At 34.6% G+C, this 21,776-nt stretch overlaps 3 protein-coding genes and 1 long non-coding RNA gene across 9 annotated transcripts; 2 read left to right on the top strand and 2 right to left on the bottom strand.

Annotated features, from left to right (window-relative positions):
- Positions 1 to 734: 734 nt before the first annotated feature.
- Positions 735 to 3,594, top strand: LOC107926742 (RNA-binding protein 42). 5 transcript variants are annotated; one of them, XR_005920647.1, is made up of 8 exons: positions 735 to 1,114; positions 1,571 to 1,748; positions 1,859 to 1,956; positions 2,046 to 2,094; positions 2,221 to 2,310; positions 2,956 to 3,052; positions 3,149 to 3,234; positions 3,333 to 3,359. XR_005920647.1 is itself a non-coding variant. In XM_016857661.2 (6 exons), exons 1-6 carry the CDS (start codon positions 887 to 889, stop codon positions 3,384 to 3,386), a joined length of 741 nt encoding a protein of 246 aa, XP_016713150.1. In that variant the 5' UTR covers positions 735 to 886; the 3' UTR covers positions 3,387 to 3,594. The 5 variants fall into 5 exon arrangements, 1 of the variants encoding a protein (XP_016713150.1); XR_005920645.1 differs by having other exon boundaries at positions 2,035 to 2,094; XR_005920646.1 differs by having other exon boundaries at positions 2,046 to 2,310.
- Positions 3,595 to 6,376: 2,782 nt separating this feature from the next.
- Positions 6,377 to 9,102, top strand: LOC107926840 (pentatricopeptide repeat-containing protein At1g08610). The gene is made up of 2 exons (XM_016857786.2): positions 6,377 to 6,617; positions 7,137 to 9,102. The coding sequence occupies exon 2, from the start codon at positions 7,143 to 7,145 to the stop codon at positions 8,922 to 8,924; it is 1,782 nt and encodes a 593-aa protein (XP_016713275.1). The 5' UTR covers positions 6,377 to 6,617; positions 7,137 to 7,142; the 3' UTR covers positions 8,925 to 9,102.
- A 419-nt stretch (positions 9,103 to 9,521) lies between these two features.
- LOC107926841 (pentatricopeptide repeat-containing protein At3g04760, chloroplastic) lies at positions 9,522 to 11,566 on the bottom strand. Its single transcript, XM_016857787.2, has one exon. It carries the CDS (start codon positions 11,351 to 11,353, stop codon positions 9,587 to 9,589), a length of 1,767 nt encoding a protein of 588 aa, XP_016713276.1. The 5' UTR covers positions 11,354 to 11,566; the 3' UTR covers positions 9,522 to 9,586.
- Positions 11,567 to 19,073: 7,507 nt separating this feature from the next.
- LOC107926819 (uncharacterized) lies at positions 19,074 to 21,767 on the bottom strand. Of its 2 annotated transcripts, none has more exons than XR_001692291.2 (3): positions 21,523 to 21,767; positions 20,188 to 21,199; positions 19,074 to 19,986 (listed from the first exon to the last, which is right to left on the bottom strand). It is a non-coding gene; the product is annotated as an uncharacterized lncRNA (long non-coding RNA). The 2 variants fall into 2 exon arrangements; XR_001692289.2 differs by having other exon boundaries at positions 19,077 to 19,974.
- Positions 21,768 to 21,776: the final 9 nt, after the last annotated feature.

Here is a 21,776-nt window from a genome sequence, read left to right as displayed (position 1 = left end):
TCCTCTTGGCTATTTCAAATGATCGATCGAGTTAACAGATACCATAAGCTCATACATATCTTCTAGTTAGAAGGTTTCAATTAACATAACTTACAAAAACATAAATAACAGAATTAAGGCACCTATACATTCCTCAGGTGTCATGAGAGTTGTATGAATATCCATTTATCAATAAATTTACCACATAGAACCATTTCTAGTGGGGTGTTTTCCCCCAACTTTATGGGTAGATTTAAAAGAAAAGGTGTGCTTTTTCCAAGCTTTATAAGTAGATTTAAATTTAGGGTTAGCATTTAATATACTGACAATGTATTTTTTATTTCACTGACAACCTTAAAAAATTGTCATATGTGTTTTTTTTTAAATATTTTATAACATCCTAATAGACACTTGTCAACCCCTAACCCTGTTTGTAGAGTCTAAAAATTCTGCTAACAATGTACCATATAACTTTTCTTAAATTTAAATGTTAAGGAATATAATAAACAAATTTATAAAATTTTAGAATAATTAAAGGGAGTCAAATTTTTACTGTTTTAGTTTAATAATAAAAGGCGTAATGATAAAAGAAAAAGGGTAATGGGCGGGCCTGGACCAAGCTGAGCTGAGCTTAGCTCTTCTAGATTCGATTCCAATGAAGTCCAAAGCCGAATTATGTTCTCTTGGGCGTAGCCTTTCTTCACGGCAAATGCGACAGCGTTTAAGGACCACTGTGCTGCACCGCTGAAAGGCGCAAAAAAAAAAAAAAACTTTGTTAAAACTTCATCGCAACTCGCAAGGCACGTTGGATCCCATTCTCCCGAAAAATTTCCCTCTATATTCTCCCCCAATTTTTCTTTCTTTCCAAATAATCTCCTTTTAAAACCCTAAATCCTCAATTTCACCCATGTCGATACCTCCCTCTTCCGCTACACCTCCTGCTTCCTCATCCTCTTCTCAATTCACCTACCAAACGACGGCAAATCAATCGTATTTTCCTTTGCCCTTTCATCTCCAGCAACAGCCCCAGCATTATGCCTCCGCGCCCCCCTCCGTTTCCGTCGCCCCGGCTCCTGTCTACCCTGCCTCTGTTGCTCCCGTACCCGGCGTCTATTCTCTCCCTCAATACCAACAGGTCAGCAGAACAATAAACTATAAATATTATTTCGATTTTTTTATTTTTTTATTTTGAATTCATGGAATTTATGAGATATATCGAGTTTAAATTGTTTCACCAACTCTTTTAGTAACTTGAAAATTATCTGGGTTATGTTAATCAGAACTGAAATCAAAATTCGAACAAGAACGGTGGGATAGAGAGTTGAAATTTTAACCAAAAAAAATGAATTTTTTAGCTCTAATTTGTAATCATTACATTTGAACTAGTGTCGCTTTTAGAAATTTACTTATTTTGTTTTGCTTTTCTTTGCTGCTAATTATTGTTCGTTATGTAAAGTTCAGAGAAAAAAAACACTATCTAGTATATGTAGAAGTGCAACCAAGCCTTTTATTTGTTGGTTGATTTTATTTTATAGCTGTGAGTTCAAGTACGCCCTTCACCTGTGTAATAAGTTGCAGTATATTTGGACAGGCCCAACAGTTATTTCAAAGGGATGCTCAAATAGTTACCCCAGAAGCACTAGAGAGCGTAAAGGCTGCTCTTGCAAGCAGTGAGATTGAGCACAAAGCAGAAACTAAGAAGAAAGCGATCCCACGGAAAGCTGCTGGTCAGTCATGGGAGGATCCAACGCTTGCTGAGTGGCCAGAAAGTATGAACTATCCAACTTTCAAGTTTATTTATCTTACTATTTCTCTGTGTGTTTCCAAGTGCTTTTCTGCTTTATAGTTCTTATATTTTATTCCTGTTGATAATCTGCAGATGACTTTCGCTTATTTTGTGGTGATCTTGGTAATGAGGTTAATGATGATGTTCTTTCAAAAGCTTTTGCTCGATTTCCTTCATTTAACATGGCTAAAGTAAGTTCTCAATTACTTGGTTTTTTTCAGATTTCCTTTTTATTAGCAATTTTTGCCATGTCTATCAACTCTTTGCAGTTCCTGTTCAGATTTTTGTATGAAGTGCACAGAGCAGTTATATGTTTATGTGTTTTTAAGGTAGGTTGTGCCTTAAATCTGCACGTTTGAAAATTAATGGATAATCCACTTTCATTGGTATTCTTTGATCCTGTCAAAATTGTAGAGATTGATATTGGATCTTGACTGCTGGAAAATGGCTTACAGGTCAGGGCTTGAGTATGGTATATTTGACCTGACTTATGGAGTAGTTTGAGTCATAGCAGGCTGAAATGATTTTGAACTAGTCTGAATAAGGTTAGTCAACCTATTAAACTGTTTAAGTTGGATGCCTACCTCTTGTCTAGCCTTAAAGAGGGGAAATGGGAAGTGTATGGTTTTCCCCTTATCTGTTAGTTTTTATTGTATGTCATTGAACTTCAGAGAGCCTTTTTCTGCTCCGTGAACTACTATATCACGTCCCAACCGGCAACAATGTTTAAAACCTTTTGTGCTTTTTCTGGTCTTCTGACTTGAATATAGTGGCGCATTTCCCCTATAAGCTTATATTTGATCAATTGCATTGGATTAAGAATTCTCAGTTTCACCTATACAGTGTGGGGTCTTAATCATGCTAAGAAGAGTGATAAGATTCAAATTTGTAAGTATGCTCATTTTGAGTTGTTAGTGTGATATGAGTTTTTTTTGGCACATGAAGATTAAGCTATGATGATCTTTGGGTTTATTTTGTTTAATACTGTACCATTACCGGCATTACTTTTGCGGTATATTGTTTCTTGTATTTCTGTCTGAGAGCATGGCATGCCATCTGTCATGCTTGTGGTTGACGTGCTGGGATTCCATCTTTGTTCTTTAAAAAAAAGCAGTGAGGGATCCATGAGTTCCTAGAAAACAATTTGATAACTAAGATATTTGTGTGCGCATATGTTATCTTTCCAACAGGTTGTTAGAGATAAACGGACTGGCAAAACAAAGGGCTACGGGTTCGTTAGCTTTGCTAACCCTTCTGACCTTGCAGCTGCACTTAAAGAGATGAACGGTGGGTACTTTCACAATCATTAGCCAAATTTGGACAATTTATTTTTGGGCATTCATGGTGTTGATATATGTTTGGTTTACAAATGATGTGTTGCAGGTAAATATGTGGGAAATAGACCAATCAAGCTTCGAAAGAGTAACTGGAAGGAGAGGATAGATCAGGATGCCCTTGTGAGACAGAAAGTACATACTTCCCACTTGTTTTTTTCAGTCTTATTTTTTTGTGTGTCAATTGTATTTCTAACTTTGGATATCCATGTGGTCCTTAAATTCACTGGCAGAACCATTATCAGAAAAAGCCAAAGCTACAGAAGAAAGGGATATTGCACAAGTGAGCACAGCTCTGGTGAAGCTTTTTCGCCTTCCTTGTCTTGGTGGAGCCTGTTTGACCGACTGAATCATTAGTAGTAAATCAAGTGTGTTTGCTCTACTAAGCAATTCTTAAAATTTGGGGGGGGGGGGGAGGGAGAATTGTAGGATGATGAGCAAACTTTATTTTAACTCAATCCAGCAATCAAATACAAACGACAAAAATAACTCGTATTTTTTTTTGGCAGCAAATTTCTTCTTAAACAAATGATTAATTTCAATCGCCGAGAAACAAAAGAGCAGAGAAATAGCATATCCCGAAAGGTAGAAAATGAAGTAATATTGTAAATCATCAATTACGTAGAGTGTCATTTTAAAAAAATGGATAAATATAAAAATTAGACATTCAATGAATTTTGTTTTGTGATTTTTTATACCAAAATTTGATTTAGGTTAATTTTCACAAAGCATTAATAATATTATCAACTTATGATATATTTATTAAATATAAAAATAAATGTATGTATGTATGTATTTATTCTTTTTTTTTGATGGAAAATTTGGACAGCTGTGGGATTTGGAACCACGCCTTTTCAGACCAGAGCCTAAATTTGGCGCCTTAGACCATTCGGCTAAACTGCCGAGATATGTAATTATTTATTTAAATATGTATAATTGAATTAAAATTAAAGTTTATATATATGTATCACATTTAAATTTTATATATAAAATTGTAACAAATTAAAATTTATGTATCAAACTGAATATTAGACCAAAATTTATGTATAAATTTAATGTTTATTAAAAAAAATAAAATCATCCAAGTAAATGGGGAGACTGAATGGCCGTTTGAAAGTGTCGTATAAAGAAGAACAATGAAATTTAAGAAAATCATACAACCAGACCAGAAGATTCTTTGGAGCAATTCAGCGGCTGTTGAATAGTAGAGTGTGAATTTGTGGTTTGGTTTTCACCTAATATAATTTAATAATCCATCCATTTTATTGATAAAATCCAAATAATCGAATTGAATCATTTCCACTGAAATAATCAAGCTGAACTACAAAAATTAAAAAATTAATTCAATTACATTGGTAAATATATTAACTTAATTTATTGTATATAAATTCTTTGAATTTTTTTTTTAATTTCTTACATATGAATAGTTTAATTATTGATTTTTAGCGTAAAGATAATACTATAAAAATAGAAAGATTAAATTTTGAAAAAGTTTAAGCCACTAATTTATCAATTATTTTTCCCCATTAGACTTATATTTTAATATAATATTGTAGTATAATATATTTAATTTTTTATGATATAAATTAATAATATATAAAAAAGGGTAAATTGCACCAATTGTTCTTAAACTTTGAATAAAATTACGTTTCAATTACTCAACTTTTAAAAGTTACATAATTATCTCTAATATTATCAAATTATCACATTTTGGTCCATCATCCATTAAGTAAAGGGTTAATAACAATTTTAATCCTTGAACTATAATTAAAATATCAATTTGATACTTAAAAAATTTAATAATAATTCTAAAAGTTTAAAAGTATTTTAAGAATAGTATGAAAATATTCAAAAATTTTAATATATATATATTAAATGGGAAGCTTAAGTAAAAACGGAGAACGAAAGCAGAACCTAAAGCATTTAGTTGAATTTGGCAGAAGCGAGTGAGACGATCTTCCGATTCCAGATTTGGCCAAGTTGTCGGCTTCTTGATGGTCATTTACTAACCATTTAAAAAATTTTCCCATTAAAAGCTTGAAATTTGTCCTTTCTTTCACTGTGTTTTTCTCTGCTATAAGTTTGAATGCAGGCACTGTTCATTGAGATTTTTAGTCCTAATTTCCAAATTAAAATTTATCTTTGCAAAAGCTTGAATTGCCTATTTTCTCGTTACAGCTTACAACAAGTATTGCATACTGCAGTTGGAGAGAGTTTGGGAGGGATTGTGAGAGAAATGGAACTCAGAACTTTAATTTGAAAAGCAAAAATAAAATAAGGGAACGGTAAATTACAGGGATTGCGTTTGTTTTGTCTTCAAAGTGAGAAGAAATTTTTGGGGTTTAGGGAAGAAGAAAATTACAGGGATTTCTTTAAAGGAAGAAGAAAGAGAATGAGGGAGGGAGGGAGGGAGGGAGAAACTGGCTGGGGGTGAAGGAAATTAAAAAATAATTATTTCTTAATTAAAATTTTAATTTAATTTCAGATATATGACGTGGGAAAAAAGATACGTAGGATTAAATTCGAAGGACTAAATTGGTTAACCGACATAAGCTTTAAGTAGTAAAGTGATCGAAAAAAATATTTAGGTATCGCCTATTTTTTTATGGACTTTGTTCTTATTTTTTGAGAATTTAGTGTTTTTAATTTTCTTTAGCTAGTTGTAAATAGGCTTGATTGTTTGATTTTTTTTAAAATTAATATTTTCTTATTTACTTTTAAGATTCTTTTATATTTTTAGAATTATTATTAAATTTTTTTAAATGTATCAAATTGATATTTTAGTTATAGTTTAAGGGTTAAGTTTATTATTAACTCTTTAAATTAACATATATCATGTCATCATCTTAATAAAAGTTAAACGAAGGAGGAACTAAAATGTAAGAATTCGAGACAATTATGTAACTTTTGAAAATTTATATAATTTACCTTAAAAGAAAAGAAAAGTTAAAATATTATAAATTTGGAAAAAATATTATATTATATTAGATTAGATTATGGTTTTGAGTATTTGAAAATTTTAAATGAGTTTAATTTTTTATTTAAATTTATTTTACGAATTACCTTCTTAAATGTTTAATCGAGTAACCTAAATCTTAAACACGCCTGATATTGAGCAGTGAATATATGACTATTAATCTTAGATATAGATATGATTTAATATTTTATTAATTAAAATAATATGTCGATATTTTCAATTTGAAAAAAACCGTCAAAATCAACCCGTTTGAGTTAAATCAGTTGGGTTCACTCGGAGTGCAATGGTTATTCAATTTTTTTTCTCCCCTTCCTGAAAAGATACTGAATTGTAAACGGGCTTACAAAAGAAGTACTTAAATGTAATTTAGCCACAAACTGAACCCTAGTAATTAACGTCAATCCTTAAACCTCTCTGAACGTACTTACTAAAAGAAGAAAAAATGGAAAGCTTTGCTGCGTTTTCAATGTCCAGAAACAAAGTTGCCAAGGATTACATTTTCTTTTTGGTCTTCAAATTTGAGCCTTGACGTAGTATCCAGGTAAGCTTTTTAATTCTGGGGCTTTTTATATTTGGTGGGGTTATTGAAAATCTTTTGAATGCTATGAAGGTGACATGGTCAATGGCTTGAATTATAGGAAATGAGTAGCTGAGTTTGAGGTTTTTGGATAGATTTTTTTTTCTTTTCTTTTTTATACTTTCAATCATTTGTTATCATTTTAATGAGCGAAGAAAGCAAGGGAATTATTTGTCAAGTAATAAATTTTGTCCTGAAATCCTGAAATAAGGAGATCTTTATTTGTTATTTTCTGTTGGGAATTTATCTTATGGTGAGTTTGAATGGGCGCTGTGTTTACAGTAAGTGTAAAAACAGCAGTCACGGTGAGATTAGATACTGTAGCGATACTGTAGTGTGAGACAAAAAGTAAGCTAAACGCACCCAATCGCCCATCCAAACCCACCTTTAGTTGAGTTTGATTGAAGAGTAAGCACAATTTTTATGTTTTTCAAACATATTGACTGTTAACAAGTGATTCAAATTTATATATTGATTGGATAGGAGGAGATGGGGTATGTCATTTCCCCTCAGAACTGTCTAGTTGAGATTTGCCATTTTCATGGTTTGCAATGGGGTTTCAAACAAGCTGGTCCAGGTTGTAGCTCTCTGACATGTCCAACGGTACATGTAACTACATCTCGTATACCTTGTTTAATCAAATGTTGTCATAGAAGCCGCTCTTACTTGCCGTGGAAGGTAGATAACGGTTCGGAAAGAGAGGCGGTGTCTTTATGGTGCAGAGGACTGCAGAGAACTGTTTGTATTGACCGAGATGAATTTGATCAAGATGAATGGAGGAGTTCAGAAAATGGTAAGATGTTAACTAATGGAAAATTCGAAGAGAAAATGGTTCCAAAAAAGATTCGGGATTCTTTGATGACAACTTTAGATGGACCTTTTGTTAGAAACAATGAGGAAACCAACAACGATGTTCTTCAAAACCTCTGCAGAAATGGGAAACTGAAGAGTGCGATACGGTTGATAGAAGTTATGGCATGTAAGAATCAAATTCCTCATTTCCCTTCTTGCATAAACTTAATAAGGGGATTTCTAAAAGTGGATAAACTTGATAAAGCTGCCAAAATTCTTCAAGTTATGATAATGTCTGGTGGGGTTCCTGACAATATTACATATAACATGATGGTTCGCGATCTTTGTAAGAGAGGACAGATAAGATCTGCTATTGACCTTCTGGAAGACATGAGCTTGAGTGGTTGCCCTCCGGATGTGACAACATACAATACGATAATCCGCTGCATATTCGACAAAGGGAATTTTGATCAGGCCGTTGGGTTCTGGAAGAATCAACTGAGAAAGGGATGCCCGCCATACCTAATCACATATACCATTCTCGTTGAGCTAGTCTGCAAGCACTGTGGAACTTTGCAGGCAATGGAAGTATTACATGATATGGCCATTGAAGGCTGTTATCCGGACATTGTTACCTACAATTCGCTGGTTAGTTTTAATTGTAAGCAGGGGAAATACGAGGATGCTGCTTTGGTCATATATAATATTTTATCTCAAGGCATGGAGCCTAATGTTATAACATATAATACCCTTATCCATTCTCTTTGTAATCATGGGAGTTGGGACGAAGTCGATGAGATACTTGCTATCATGAAGGAAACTTCTCATCCTCCAACTGTGTTTACTTACAATATATTGATCAATGGTTTGTGTAAATATGGACTTTTGGATAGAGCCATCAACTTGTTTGATCAAATGTTGTCTCAAAATTGCTCTCCGAACATTGTTACTTATAATATTCTTCTTAGAGCTCTTTCGAAAGAAGGAATGGTAGAGGAGGCTCTTCAGTTATTTCAATTTTTAAGTAGGAGCAGCTGCTCCCCTGGTTTGGTAACTTATAACACTCTGATAGATGGCTTGGCTAGAAATGGCGATATTGAGAAAGCAATGGGATTATATGATCAGATGTTAGGAGATGGGATCAATCCCGATGACATAACTCATCGATGTTTAGTACGAGGATTTTGCCGTGCAGATCAAGTTGAAGGAGCAGTAGAGATACTAAAGGTGATGGCGGAGAGGAAACACGCAGCTGGAAATAGTGGTTATAAAATGGTGATCCATAGGCTATGTAAAAATGGGAAGATAGACTTGGCAATACAAGTTCTAGAAATGATGGTCTTAAGTCAGAATAAACCAGAAGAGACAACTTATTTGACGATAATCAAAGGTATAGCTGATGCCGGAATGAAACAAGAAGCTACCAAATTGTATCAAAAGTTGATGGCATGGAGGGTTTTCAGAGAAAGGGCAGTGTAGGGTTAAAGACTTTGTGAACTTGATAGCCAATATTTTGAGGTGAGAGCTTTTCCAATGCACTTCTGTTTAAACTTATTTTTATTTAGCAGCTTAAAGCTCAGTAATCTCTTTTTAGCATGTGGAATGTGGTAGGCTATTTACACCAATGAATTAGTACAATTACAATAATTTCTCTTTACTGGCTTTTGAGCTTTTGCTTCGTCTTTTTTTACTCAGTTTTCTACTTGAAGTTGAACATAAATAAACAGTTTAGTTAGTTTGCTGGTTATTAACTACAATAATACTTTGATAGATTTTCTACTTGATATTGTTCTATACCATTGTGCTGCAGATAGGTTTGTAGCTTATTGTACTCGGGGCTTAGCCTATTGGTTTGGTCCCAGTATTTGCAATCTCTTCTCTTCATGCCGGAGTCTCACTTGTACCAAAAAGAGTCGATAGCTTACTACCCACCACAGAGAAGCCTCTCTCTAATAACCTAGGCTGTTCATATTTAGTTAAAATACTCTTTGCTAAAAGTGATCTTTTCTCCTGGTTACCTAACTGAGCCACTGATCTTGCTTGGTGTTCTTGCAAAGGTTCAGTAAAACACATTTCTAACAGGAAAATAATGATATTATTAAAAAGCTTCCATGAAATAAGTATGACAAGGTTAAAGGGGTTTACTTGTCAGAATCAGAAAGAGCAAACTCCTTGTAAACATCAAGCAAAGGAAAAGTTTTGGTCAAACGTTTGAATGTATCTTCAGAAATAGCTTCCATTCTGAAGAGAGCATTGGCCAACTCCATAGCTTGAGAACGCCATCCGGCAAAACCAATCCCTTCTGTCAACAAAACGTAAGTTGTTTCGTTCGGCTGACATCCCTTCTCTACCATTGCCGCCAACACTTCAATGGCATCGTCGATTCGATGTACTTTGCATAAACCGAGAAGAACGATATTGTAACTGATAACCGTTGGTTGAATCTTACTTCTTCCCATGTCTATCAGCAACTCTATAGCTTCATCTACCATCCCATCTCTGCACAAACATGAGATGAGTGAGTTGTAAGTAATCTCATCAGGACCTATTCTTTTATTTAGCATCTCCAATATCATTTCCAAGGCCTTGAATTTATCCCCTGTGCTCCACAGTGCAGTGAACATTGTGTTGTAAGAACTCACATTTGGAGGACATCCTACTTCACTTAGCTTCTCAAAGATTTCCAAAGCCTGATCAGCTTTTCCATTCTTACAAAGGGTAGATAAGATTGTGTTGTAGTTTACAATATCTGGTAAGCAACCATCAGAGATCATATAATCTAGAAACTGAATTGCCAAATCTAATCTCCTTTCTTTGCAGAATGCTGAAATCAATGGATCATAACTGTAAGCATCAGGGGTCAAACCCCTTTCTTTCATCATCTTCAAAACATTTACTGCTTCCTCGACCTTCCCTTCGCGACAAAGACAACTGATCAAAATGCTGTAAGTAACAACATTTGGTTCACAACCTCTAGAAACCATTTCTGTCACTAGTTTCTCACCTTCAATCCACTTCCCCTGGTTCAAAAGTGCTCTTAACAAAATGTTGTAAGAAATAACATCTGGCTGACAACCCCTAGCATTTAAGCCCCTAACAAACTCAAAAGCTCTGCCTACCATACCATCTTTGCACATTCCTCTTATAATTGCATTGTAAGTGAACATATCAGGTCTAAGTCCATTGGCTAACATTTCATCCAAAAGTTTCATAGCTTCATTGATACCGCCTTGAAGAATTGTTGCCTCAATCAGAATTGTATAAGTGATAACAGAAGGCTTACAATTATCTTTCAACAACTGGTTCAAAACCTTATAAGCTGAATCAAGTTTCCCTCTACTACATAAACTACCAATCATGATATTGTATGTAACAACATCAGGTGAAAACCCTCTACTTCTCATTCTATCAAGCACTTTGTTAGCAAAATCGAGACGGTTCATCTTACAAAACCCACTGATCAATGCATTATAAGCAAAAACATCAGGTTCCCCATATGTTTCCAACATCTCCATCACCCTAATAGCTTTCTCAACATTCCTTCCATTGAAAAACCCTTTAATCATCTTTGTACAAAGAACAACATCAGGCTTGTAACCTTTCCCAACCATGCATTCCAGAAAGTAAAATGCTTCATGATACTTGCCTGACTTGCAGGACCTATTGAGCAATTTCATCAAATGGGATTCTTTAAAATCAAAAGATGAGAGATGGGTTGGTCTTGTTTCAGCTGAAACCCTGACCTTTTGATTGTTCCTAGACTTCCTAATACTGTCTTTAGTACCCTCATGGCTCAAGCAACTCACCAAAGAAGTGTGATGTGAAGATGAATTTGAAACTGGTTTTAGTTGTTGTGGATGAAAGGGTAGGCCATGAGGAATCAACTCAGTTGAAAACAGTACTGTCATTGATAAATTAAAGGCTTTTTTTTTTTATAGTCTGGTGTTTAATGTTCAAGGAAGATCATTTTGCTATATAAAAAAGAAAAAGGCTGAAGGAAGGAAGTGAGTGTACCTGTAAAAGTGAAAGGAAAAAGGTGATAAAGCTGAAAATTTGGGGTGTTCAAATTGGGTGGCCTAGTGGTTTGATGGTGTTCAACGCTTGTACATTATGTCACACAGATTTTCAATTGGATTTCGTGATATAGCTTAAGGATAAGGAATCTGTCTTGGCTATCGGGTTGGATTCGGGTGCTGTTTGACCCGGGAAGCCCACTGTTGCATTTACTCCCAATAAATGGACCCGACATTTCCATTTTCAACTTTTCCCCATAAATCGTGGGCTGGAAGTTGGTTCAATCTCCTATTAACTATTACAAATTTACAATTAATATGTAATACTTTGATTGTTGAAAATAAAATGTCGAAATTAAAATTAACAAACACTTTACAAATAGGTTTACGATATTTTAATGCGTCCTTGTAATATATTAAAGTATTAAAAAAATACTTAACAACAACTTCTATTTGCTTATAGAATTTATTTTTATTTATTTACCATGGGCAAAATAATTATTTTACTTATAAATCCAAATTAAATTATATCAATTTAATTAATCTATTTTTTAAATTTAAAAATGGTGTTCTAATTTTAAAAAATTCTTATAATTTAGAAATTAAAATATTTGTTTTATATTATATAAAATAATTTAGATGTTTGATAAAGTGTGTGCAAAATTTTTAATATAGAATTTTTTAAGCGTTGAATTTACATTATAAAACTAGTTGTTATGTTTATAAAAATTAAATACACAAAACAATTAAGAATAATATTTGATAAATTGGCAGTGAAGTTTTTAGACTCTACAAGCTGAGTTAGTGAATTGACAAGTGTCTTATAAAGAATATAGTAAAATATTAAATTTTTAAAAAAAATACAATTTTTAAAGCTACACCAAATACTAACCCAAATAATTATGTTATTTGAAGATAATATGTTTTTAAAAGAAATTACTTACTCCATAATTTTAATTTTTTTTGGTGAAAGAAAGAAAGAAAGATACAAAGTAAATAAACTGGACCCTCAAAGGAGAATCCTAAAACAGTCTTAAGCCTAATCTCCTAGTGTTACGGGCCAAAGTGATCTAGCCCTGTGACACTAGTACGAACTGTCTTGGCTAGACTATCAGCAATTAAGTTATCCTCTCTGGGAATATGTTGAATTTCCCATTGCTTCACTCTTTTCGGAGTCTGATGAATTCTCCTGACTATGGTAGAATTAGAGTTCCCCGAAGTATCTTTCATGATCGCATTAAGAGCTTCAAGACTATCTATTTTGATTAGGATCTTCTTGAAGCGTCTATCAAAAATAAGGTTTAACCCATCCAAGATCCCCCAAAGCTCTGCCTACAACACTATACAATTACCCAAATATCTAGCGAACCCAATGATCCATTCACATTTATGATCCCTCACACAACCTCCATCAGTGGCATATCCCTCGTCAATCATTATCGAACCATCGAAATTCAAACAGACTCAACCATTAGCTATAGGCCAATTAGGAAGATAACTTTTTTATTCATGACATGAGATTATTGAAACTGAGGAATACCGTTTCGCTTAGCTATATGAGATTTTAGTAATCTCATCAACACTCTATGGAGTGCCTTGGAAAACAAATAAGTTTCGATTTTTAATTTATTAATATAACAATTGATGTTATTTTAGAAAATGAATTTAATTGTTTTTAACATTAAGTGATTGATAAATAGGGTATTTTACTAAAAAAGCCCATTTCCAACATTATTTACGGAAATGGGCTACTTAAAATATTATTTACTAGAATAGTCTAAAAAACGCAAAACGCGCCTACGTGAAAGTGTTTTAAGGAGAAATTTTAGAAAAATGCCTTTCCGTAGGAGCGCTTTTGTCATTTCAGTAAAAGAACGCTGACGTGGAAGCACTTTTGCTGACATGGCAAAAGCGCGCTTACGTAGACGTGTTTTATCCCTTGTTTTTGCCTTGGCGGTCACCTCTAACGGTCATTTAAAAATTTGACAGTTGGGGCCAACGATCATGAAAAAAATTATAAACCCTCACCCATTTTTTTCCATAAAATTTTCTCCAAATTACATTTCTTCCAAATTTCTCTCTAATTTTCTAAAAAAAGCTCCAAAAGCTCTCTAATTTTTTAATTTTGTCTAAATTAGTATTATATTTTTATAATTTCTAAGAAATTTGATCGTGTTAGCAATGGCCCGACAATTAATTCGTCTTGATGATAAACATATCTCCGTCAACCAAATGAATATGGTAAGGGTTAATTTCAATTATTTAATATTATTTAATTTTTTTCATTTATGAAATTTAATTAATATTTTTTTATAACAGTCGGTAGATCGGGTGTTACAATGTTATATTCGTAATATGTCTGGTCCTCCATCACCGTTGATAGAAATTACTTGAGGAAAACAGGTTTTTGGCACATGACCAATATAGGTCGGGGATGTAAGTTGGACTCGAAACACATCAGCGCGTTCGTAGAGAGGTGGAGACCCGAGAAGGACACATTCCATCTTCCATGCGGGGAGTGTACCATCACTTTGGAGGACGTGCAGTTACAATTAAAGTTACAATTATAGTTTCAATGGACACCAAACGAGGATTTGTCAATCAGGCAGTAATTTCGGATAAATTCCTACAGAGTTCGAACATCTGGTATGTTAGGGTCCCATTGGTCAACAGACGAACAGAGTGTTGCGGCAATTCAGATTCTAACAACCGATTCTCGTGGCACCTAATGTGTTCACTGAAAAGCACCAAATCAACTTACAACGACCGAATACGTATTGGCCGGTCTTCCACTCGGAATATATCAAAATGTAAAAAAATCAGTATGATAATATACTTACTTGCGAACTGATTATCATTTCAGAGTTAGCTTGTAAGCCATATTACATGCCATGATTCGCTCTCAGAAGAGCAGAGGCGTCGGTAATTCCGTGTCGAAAGGGAACGACGAGACCCTTTAAATCCAAAGACAATGGCTAGCGGGACGGGCTCATCAACAGCACCCACGTAATCACTAGGCCCAACGGAGCAAGCGACGATGCCCACACCATAGCCCCTTCAAATCATTCTAGGTACGTATCCTAACCCTTATGTGTTTCCTTTTCCCAGTCCTATGGCCCGGTGCATCTCATCTTCTAATGACTCCGACTCAACCGACGATATATAGGCCATCGTTGCATGAGAAACCGCACGAGGCACTGCCGGGGAGCTCATCTTATTTCCAATCTCCATCGTCTTATTGGATTCAAACACCTCTGTCGTGGGTGATGCAAACACCTCCGCAATCTTTGTTCTATCAAGGTGGGTCATCCTCCCAACACCCACAACCAGAAGCTGATCCCAAACAACCACAGCCCCGGTCGAAAGCTGAACCAAGAAGGAATCCAACGCGTAACCGTCGACCACCCCTATGTGACACTGATTCCGACTGACACGTGCATTGATTTTTTAATATATTTGTACAAATTGTTTTTATATTATTTTATTTAATAAAATAGAAGTTGTTTTGAATATTTTTGTACAAATTATTTTTATATTGTGTCATTTAATAAAATAGAAATTCTTTTGAATAAAACGATACAAATTATTTTTCATAGTTTTATTTAATAAAATAGGAACTATTTCGATTTAGACATGTTCGAATTGTATAACTTGGGTTTCTATACCACTCACACAACTTCTGTTAGTTCGTTCTTTCCTAGATATCTATATTATCACATATTCTAGTCAAGTACGGTCGACATTTTAGTTTGCGACGCAATTCTATTAGGTAACAACTTAAACGGAACAAGTGAAACAGACAGCCACTTACGTTTATTTGGGACTGGTGGGAATACGTATCTCCACATGTTGTACATGTATTCTAATTTGTACACCTCATCGAAAAAACTCATGGGATCCAAACGGAGATTCTGACAAGCTTCAATTACATGAGCACATAGATAACGAAGTGCATCAAACCTACCACAGTCGCAAGTCCTATTTCTCAAGTGTACACGATATTGTCCGCCGGTAATACCTTAGTTTAGTTTGTTGAACTCTGTCACACGAAACCATAGGTTGTCGCGATCGTTACACATTGTATGCATGGAGTTGGCTTGTACCTTGGCCTTATTAATTTCTTGCACTATCTTACGACACTATACATGGCCTCTTTACATTGGCCTTTATAACTCGTTGCTCACTTTGGAAATATTACTGCTAAACAAAAATATGTCTCCCACAAATCGAGGTTATTGGTAAATGACGCGTTCCTTTTAGAATAAAATTGATGTATTCAACCAAGTTTGAGGTCATATGACCATATCGTAGGCCGCAGTCGTATGCTTATGTCCACTGATCGAAAGGTATGTTACAGAGGTAGTTTGCGCCTTGATCATTAATTGACTGCAAAATCGCCAACATATCATGAAAATGATTATTATTGATCTCTCACCCTATCAATATAAGTGGATAGCGATAATTACATACCACTCTTCCATTCAGAACAAATTGAATATTACAAACCAAATAATATTGGTGACAATTAAATACCCATATTGGTCACTTGTCGTCGTTCAGTGGTAGACCGATATTGCTCGTAGTAGTTGAACGCAATGTGCCTTAGATAATACTGATGGTGTGTGTGATCCTATAGGCTTCCCTGTCATTCAATTGCGGCTAGTATTCCAGTGCCCCGATCCGATATAAAGCAGATATCAGGTTGAGGGCATACATGTCTCCTCAACCTAAAAAGAAAGAAATCCTAATTGTCACTTGACTCTCACGGTGTTATTGCAAACGCAACTGGAAGGATCCTCCCATCATTATCCTGTGCCACAACTAGCAATAACTGATGGGTATATCTACCATACATAAAGGTACCGTCAATTTGTAACAATGGCTTGCAGTACACAAATGCGTCCTAGCATTGCTTATAGTTCCAGAACAAACGATTGAACAATTAGCATCCATGGAACAAGCGATCATTGTAGTACGCAAGAACCGTTTCAAGGTCTGTTACACAACTTAAGACGTACCTCTCCAACACCTGACATCACTGCTACACCTCATTGTATGAAGCGTCCCACCCACTATGCATCTTATATAATGCCTTCTACTAAGCTATCCAAGCTTTGCGGTAATAAGACATGTACTTGAATTGACCGACACAGTAGTCCTGGAATCCACCTTCACCTTCGGTAGTATTAAGCCTGCTATCATATCTGAATCTATCTTGGGATGATCTTGTGAAACACATGTCAACCCATGAGTACTATACCGACAATACACATATTTAGACCTTTGAACTTCTTTATCTCCCACAACCCTGTCCTCTTCTTAACTGAAGCCATGATTTTTCATGAACATGTACTGTCGCGCACTGTACACTTAGCCTCGACCTTCTCAAATTTAGATTTAACCACGTGGTAGTTAACCCCGTTCATGATACTATATTACTTCAATACACCAATAAAATCCTTACTAGAAAACTCCTTACCAACTTCTAATTTACCCGAATCTAACGACAAACTTGTGTGGTCACGCCTCCTGTGTGGTAAATTTGGAAACTCCAACGCATTATATGTTGATAGATTGACATATGCACTTGGACTGGAGGTGAATACGTTATAAATCGCGGATCTTCTTCTTCTTCATCTGAACCCCCTTCACCGTCTTCAAGTTCGGTTGGAACAGACTCTAGTTTAGAAAATAATACAACTTCTACACCATCGAGACCAGGCTTTCGGGGTGGACCCATATCGAACTCATCATCTAACCGACCAATATCTGCAACATACGAGGTCCCGTTGTCGGTGGTTGTCATAGGGAGTACATCATCTCTTCTCGTAGACGTTTCATAATTTTTCCAATTAGATGTGGATTGCCAACCACTAGAATTTGATGCAATTTCCCAATACGTATTTCCAGCATTGAACATCGACCTATCGATGTGCATGTCTCATCCATTAACAGAGTGTCGTACAGAGGTCGTGTATTCCATACTGCCACAAAAAATGGACGTTTCTGTGTTCTGCCTCCCACTAACGAAATGTCGGGCAGGGGTCGTATATTCATCTTAAACAACAGTAGATGTTAAAATTGCAAGTGCTTCATTTGGCGATAAAAATTCAACATATAACTCAAGTAGGGTAATCCACTAGTGAGATGAGTTTGCACCATCGCCTCCAAGCCACAAGCACCTTTGATATCAAGTGAGTTATATGTCACGAGATCAGTCGAAGCACAAAATCGATACTTAATAGATGAAACTCTCATTGGCGTCATTCTGAAAATTTTGCGCCTACTTCTTTTACGAAGTTCTGTTAATTCTGTGTTCTGGTTAAAAACCAGTCACACTGTGTTCTCCGATAAAAAAACACCGTTCTCTGTGTCACAGACCTCACCGTCGTCGTAAATAACAGCACTAATACGTTCACTAAATTTTAACCAAATTATATGTCAAAAGAAATTCAAAATAAAAAATATTATGCAAAAATATAATGATTCGTATAAATATTAATACGATAAATCAACTTATACCTTCTCAACTTCTTCAATTTCTATTCTTTTGAACTTCTTCAATTTCTATTCTTTTGAACTTATTCAAATTCTCTAACTGCAACTTATGCAACAAGAGAATGAAATTTGACTCATTATAGCCTAAGGGATAGTGGGATGCACTATCACTAGCACTACTAAAAAGAGTGTCCAGCTGGGAGCTTTTTTTAGCACTTTTGCTGACAGTGCATCTTGCTTGAATCGTTTTGCAACCCCAATTATCACATTTCCCGCGAATCCCGAGATATTTTTTCAGAACCATTTTCTTAAAATTATTTTTTCAGAATCAACTGTATAAAAAAAGCGTTCAGCTGGAAGCTTTTTCTGTACATTTACTGGCTGTACAAAAAAAAACAAAAATCCATCTCTTTAAAATAAATTTTTTAGAACACATCACGTCAAATTTATTTTTCATAACCCTAAACCCCAAATTTATGTATTCCAAAACAATACTTACCAATTAAAAAACCCTAAACCCTAATTTATTTTTAAAAAACCATAAACCCTAATTTATTTTTTCAAAAACTCTAACCGTAAACCCATAAACCATAAGCCGTAAGATACAAATAACCCAAAAATCCTAGAAAAAACACGGGCTAAAGCGCACCCATTGTTGACATGGCAAAAGCGCACCCTTGACAAGGCGCATTTCCCTTAAAATGCTTCCACGTTGGCGCATTTTGAGTTTTTTGACCCATTCCGATAAATAATATTTTAAATGGCTCATTTTTGTAAATAATGTTAGAAATTAGCCTTTTTTTTAGTAAAATACCCTAATAAATAGCCATCTAAGAAAAAATTATTATGATTATCTAATACTTTTTTTATGGTTATCAAATACATATAAATTTTTTTTTGAAAATTTTCAAATAATTTATTCAAAACCGTCTTAATCTAGTTTGAATAATTATATCTTTCAAATTACATGAGAATAAAATAAAATAAAATATATATTATCCGAATCAAAACTATGGCTCCGATTTTTCTTTTTTATTTTCTTTAATATTTTTTCCCCAAATTTCATCATTGGCTTTGATGGCGACTTGCAATTTGGATAACACCAATGAGTGGCCTTGGGTCCTCGAATTCAAGATTTCATGGAAAAGAAATCAACCCATGGAATCGATCCTTGATTTTATTAAGAATTTATAAACAATTGCTCTCTGAAACAAGAATGTCAGTTTTCATTGATAAAAAATTTCCAACATCGATTACTTGTGCTAATCTCAAGCAAAGAGAAGCCCACTCGACAACATTGGTTACTACATGCCTTTACATTTACTGCATTATATTACAGTGAGGAATGGTGAATGAGAGGAGTGGCTCCACTCGACAACGAAAGCAATCATATTATTTCTAAAGAACTGGCTAATATTCCATGGCTTCAATTTGGCAGGCCATTAAAAGGAATGGGAAGATAACGTTTCTATTTAAAAGGAATGGGACTATAAACTCCCAACTCATATGTTCTGGACCCGGAAAAAAATAAGGTCTAATTATGCTCCCAATCTTTGTACTCTTCATATATTTAAAATCTAGTCCTTCTCATTATAACTAATAACTGAAGTCTAGTCAATAATACATTCTGTTAAATTGGATTATGTGACAAAAAAAATTGTTCGCAACAAAAATATTGACTTGCATCATGCTTCTCTAAAACAATGCTAAAAGCCTTACAACAAAAAAATTGTTCACAACCCCAAATTTAATGTTTTTATTTGTTTATCCAGCCTTTCACACATGTAATATTGGCCACTACAATTATTAGATCAAAAGAGTTGAATAACTGGATTCTTGGTATTAAAAGTAAAGTGACTAAATTTCATGTGTGCTAAAGGTATAGAGAGTGGGAGCATAAGTAGACCCAAAAACAACACATATGTTGATAGAAAGCTGAAAGCTTCCATACATAATCAGCAAACTCCAGTTTTGCCAGCGGTTGCTTCCTATGGTACTCAAACTCTTCATTCCAATGTCTGTATTTGAAACTATATGAGCATGAGTATAGAGACGTGATTCTCTAAATATATGACACGAAAAACACTAAACATTGAGTACACCCGTATTGTATACTTTCCCCTAAAACCGGGTAACATAGGTTGCCCCCAGTCTTTTCAGATACAAGTTTCTTTCTAGGACCTAGGCAGAGAAGGGATGGTCAGACATTTCTTAAATGTATAGCAGCTTACCTTATCCTCAGGGTATCCTGATCTCCACAAAGCTTGAAAACATGACGATGCATCCTTGGAAGTTACAATCACCATAACATTATTTGTCACCTTCTTGTCAATAAAATACTCCCCAAACATTAGAAAAAGTGCAATTAGAGACTATTTTTCAGTACCTCAATCCAATTTGAGGATATAATTTAACGAAAGCCACATAAAATAGTCATGGAGATACGTTATGAAATAGTTAATATTTAACAAAGATGAACTAATTCGGATGTAGATGTTCATTAAAAGCTTCTGAGGTCTATAAAATCCCAAAGGAAAGATCTTTCTGAAGATGTCTTATGTGATATATGGTCTTCAAATTTCCAAATTTCAGCTTCACTTACAGTTCAATCTCCATATAATTTAAGCAATTTTTTTACAATTACCTTCATCAACCATAAAAAGCAAGCTGCTGAAGACATTGCTTGTTCTACGAAACCCTCAAACTCCATGTCTTGAATGGTTGATCAAGAATCCAGGAGACATAATTCATTGTCCAAAAAGATATTGATTTCATTACCCTAGCTGGTTTTCTGCTCAGAATGGCACCAAATACCATCAAAAGTTATCAAAAGCCGCATCAAATGAAGGGAAAGGAAACAACGATGAAACCAAAGAGCCTGTGAAAGATTAACATTATAAAAACATTTTAAGGATTGAAAGAATAGTTGAATTGGACTCTACACACATACCTAGACTGCATTTGATAAAAAAAAGGCAATGAGGTTACAAAGAACAAGTGCCTAATTCCTTACAAAAACCCCTTAACCCTTTTCTAACAGTAATGGCATAAAACATACAAGTGTTCCATAAAATATCAATGGTCATTAATGGCAATGCCAAAGCATGTACAGCATATGTATTATTCTTTCTAGTTGATAAAGACTGACAAAAGAGAGTGTATATTTGCATGAATCTGCCTTCGAATTTAGTTTTCAACACCCCAAGTAGAGTTGTCACTTGTCACCTTCTTGTTTCCTAGCCGCTGCAAATTCAGGTATACAGTCATAGTTGCATGAAAAAATAATTATTAAATTTATGGGATTAAAATTTAATCCCGGGAAAATAAAATATGTTCCGGTAACCCGAAATAAATCTTCACATAATTCTTCTAACTAAATTAAGATTTATTTTCTAATTTTTTTGTTTATTTTATCAGTAATTAATCACAATGGAATATTAATTTCCGAATATGATCCAGAAGTTAAAATGATAAATCTGTATATAATTTCATAAATAAAAAGAAAAAAACGATCTAAATTTTGAAATAACGTGAATCACTGACATGAGAGGATCAGATTAGCTTACAATTGGTTCAACAGATCTATGATCCATCGCTAATTCTTCATCAAAACGAGTTTTCGTTCATTTTACTCGATTTTCTAGCTTCCCTGTTTTTTAGTTTTCTGGCCGAACTAGCTCCTTTACCCCTGCTTGGTTACCAGGAAAAATTAAAAGGGAAACAAGAAAAAATAATAATAACGATACGTTCTAATGCCACGTAATCACCTATTATGCACGTGTTGGTCACGTGCTTGCTCTAGCCGCTCGCCTTCTTAAGC

This window comes from Gossypium hirsutum, chromosome D11 (genome assembly GCF_007990345.1).
Source record: "Gossypium hirsutum isolate 1008001.06 chromosome D11, Gossypium_hirsutum_v2.1, whole genome shotgun sequence".
Classification (NCBI taxonomy): domain Eukaryota; kingdom Viridiplantae; phylum Streptophyta; class Magnoliopsida; order Malvales; family Malvaceae; genus Gossypium; species Gossypium hirsutum.
The sequence above is the reverse complement of the archived record's forward strand: the minus strand, read 5'-3'. Positions and strand labels throughout refer to the sequence as shown.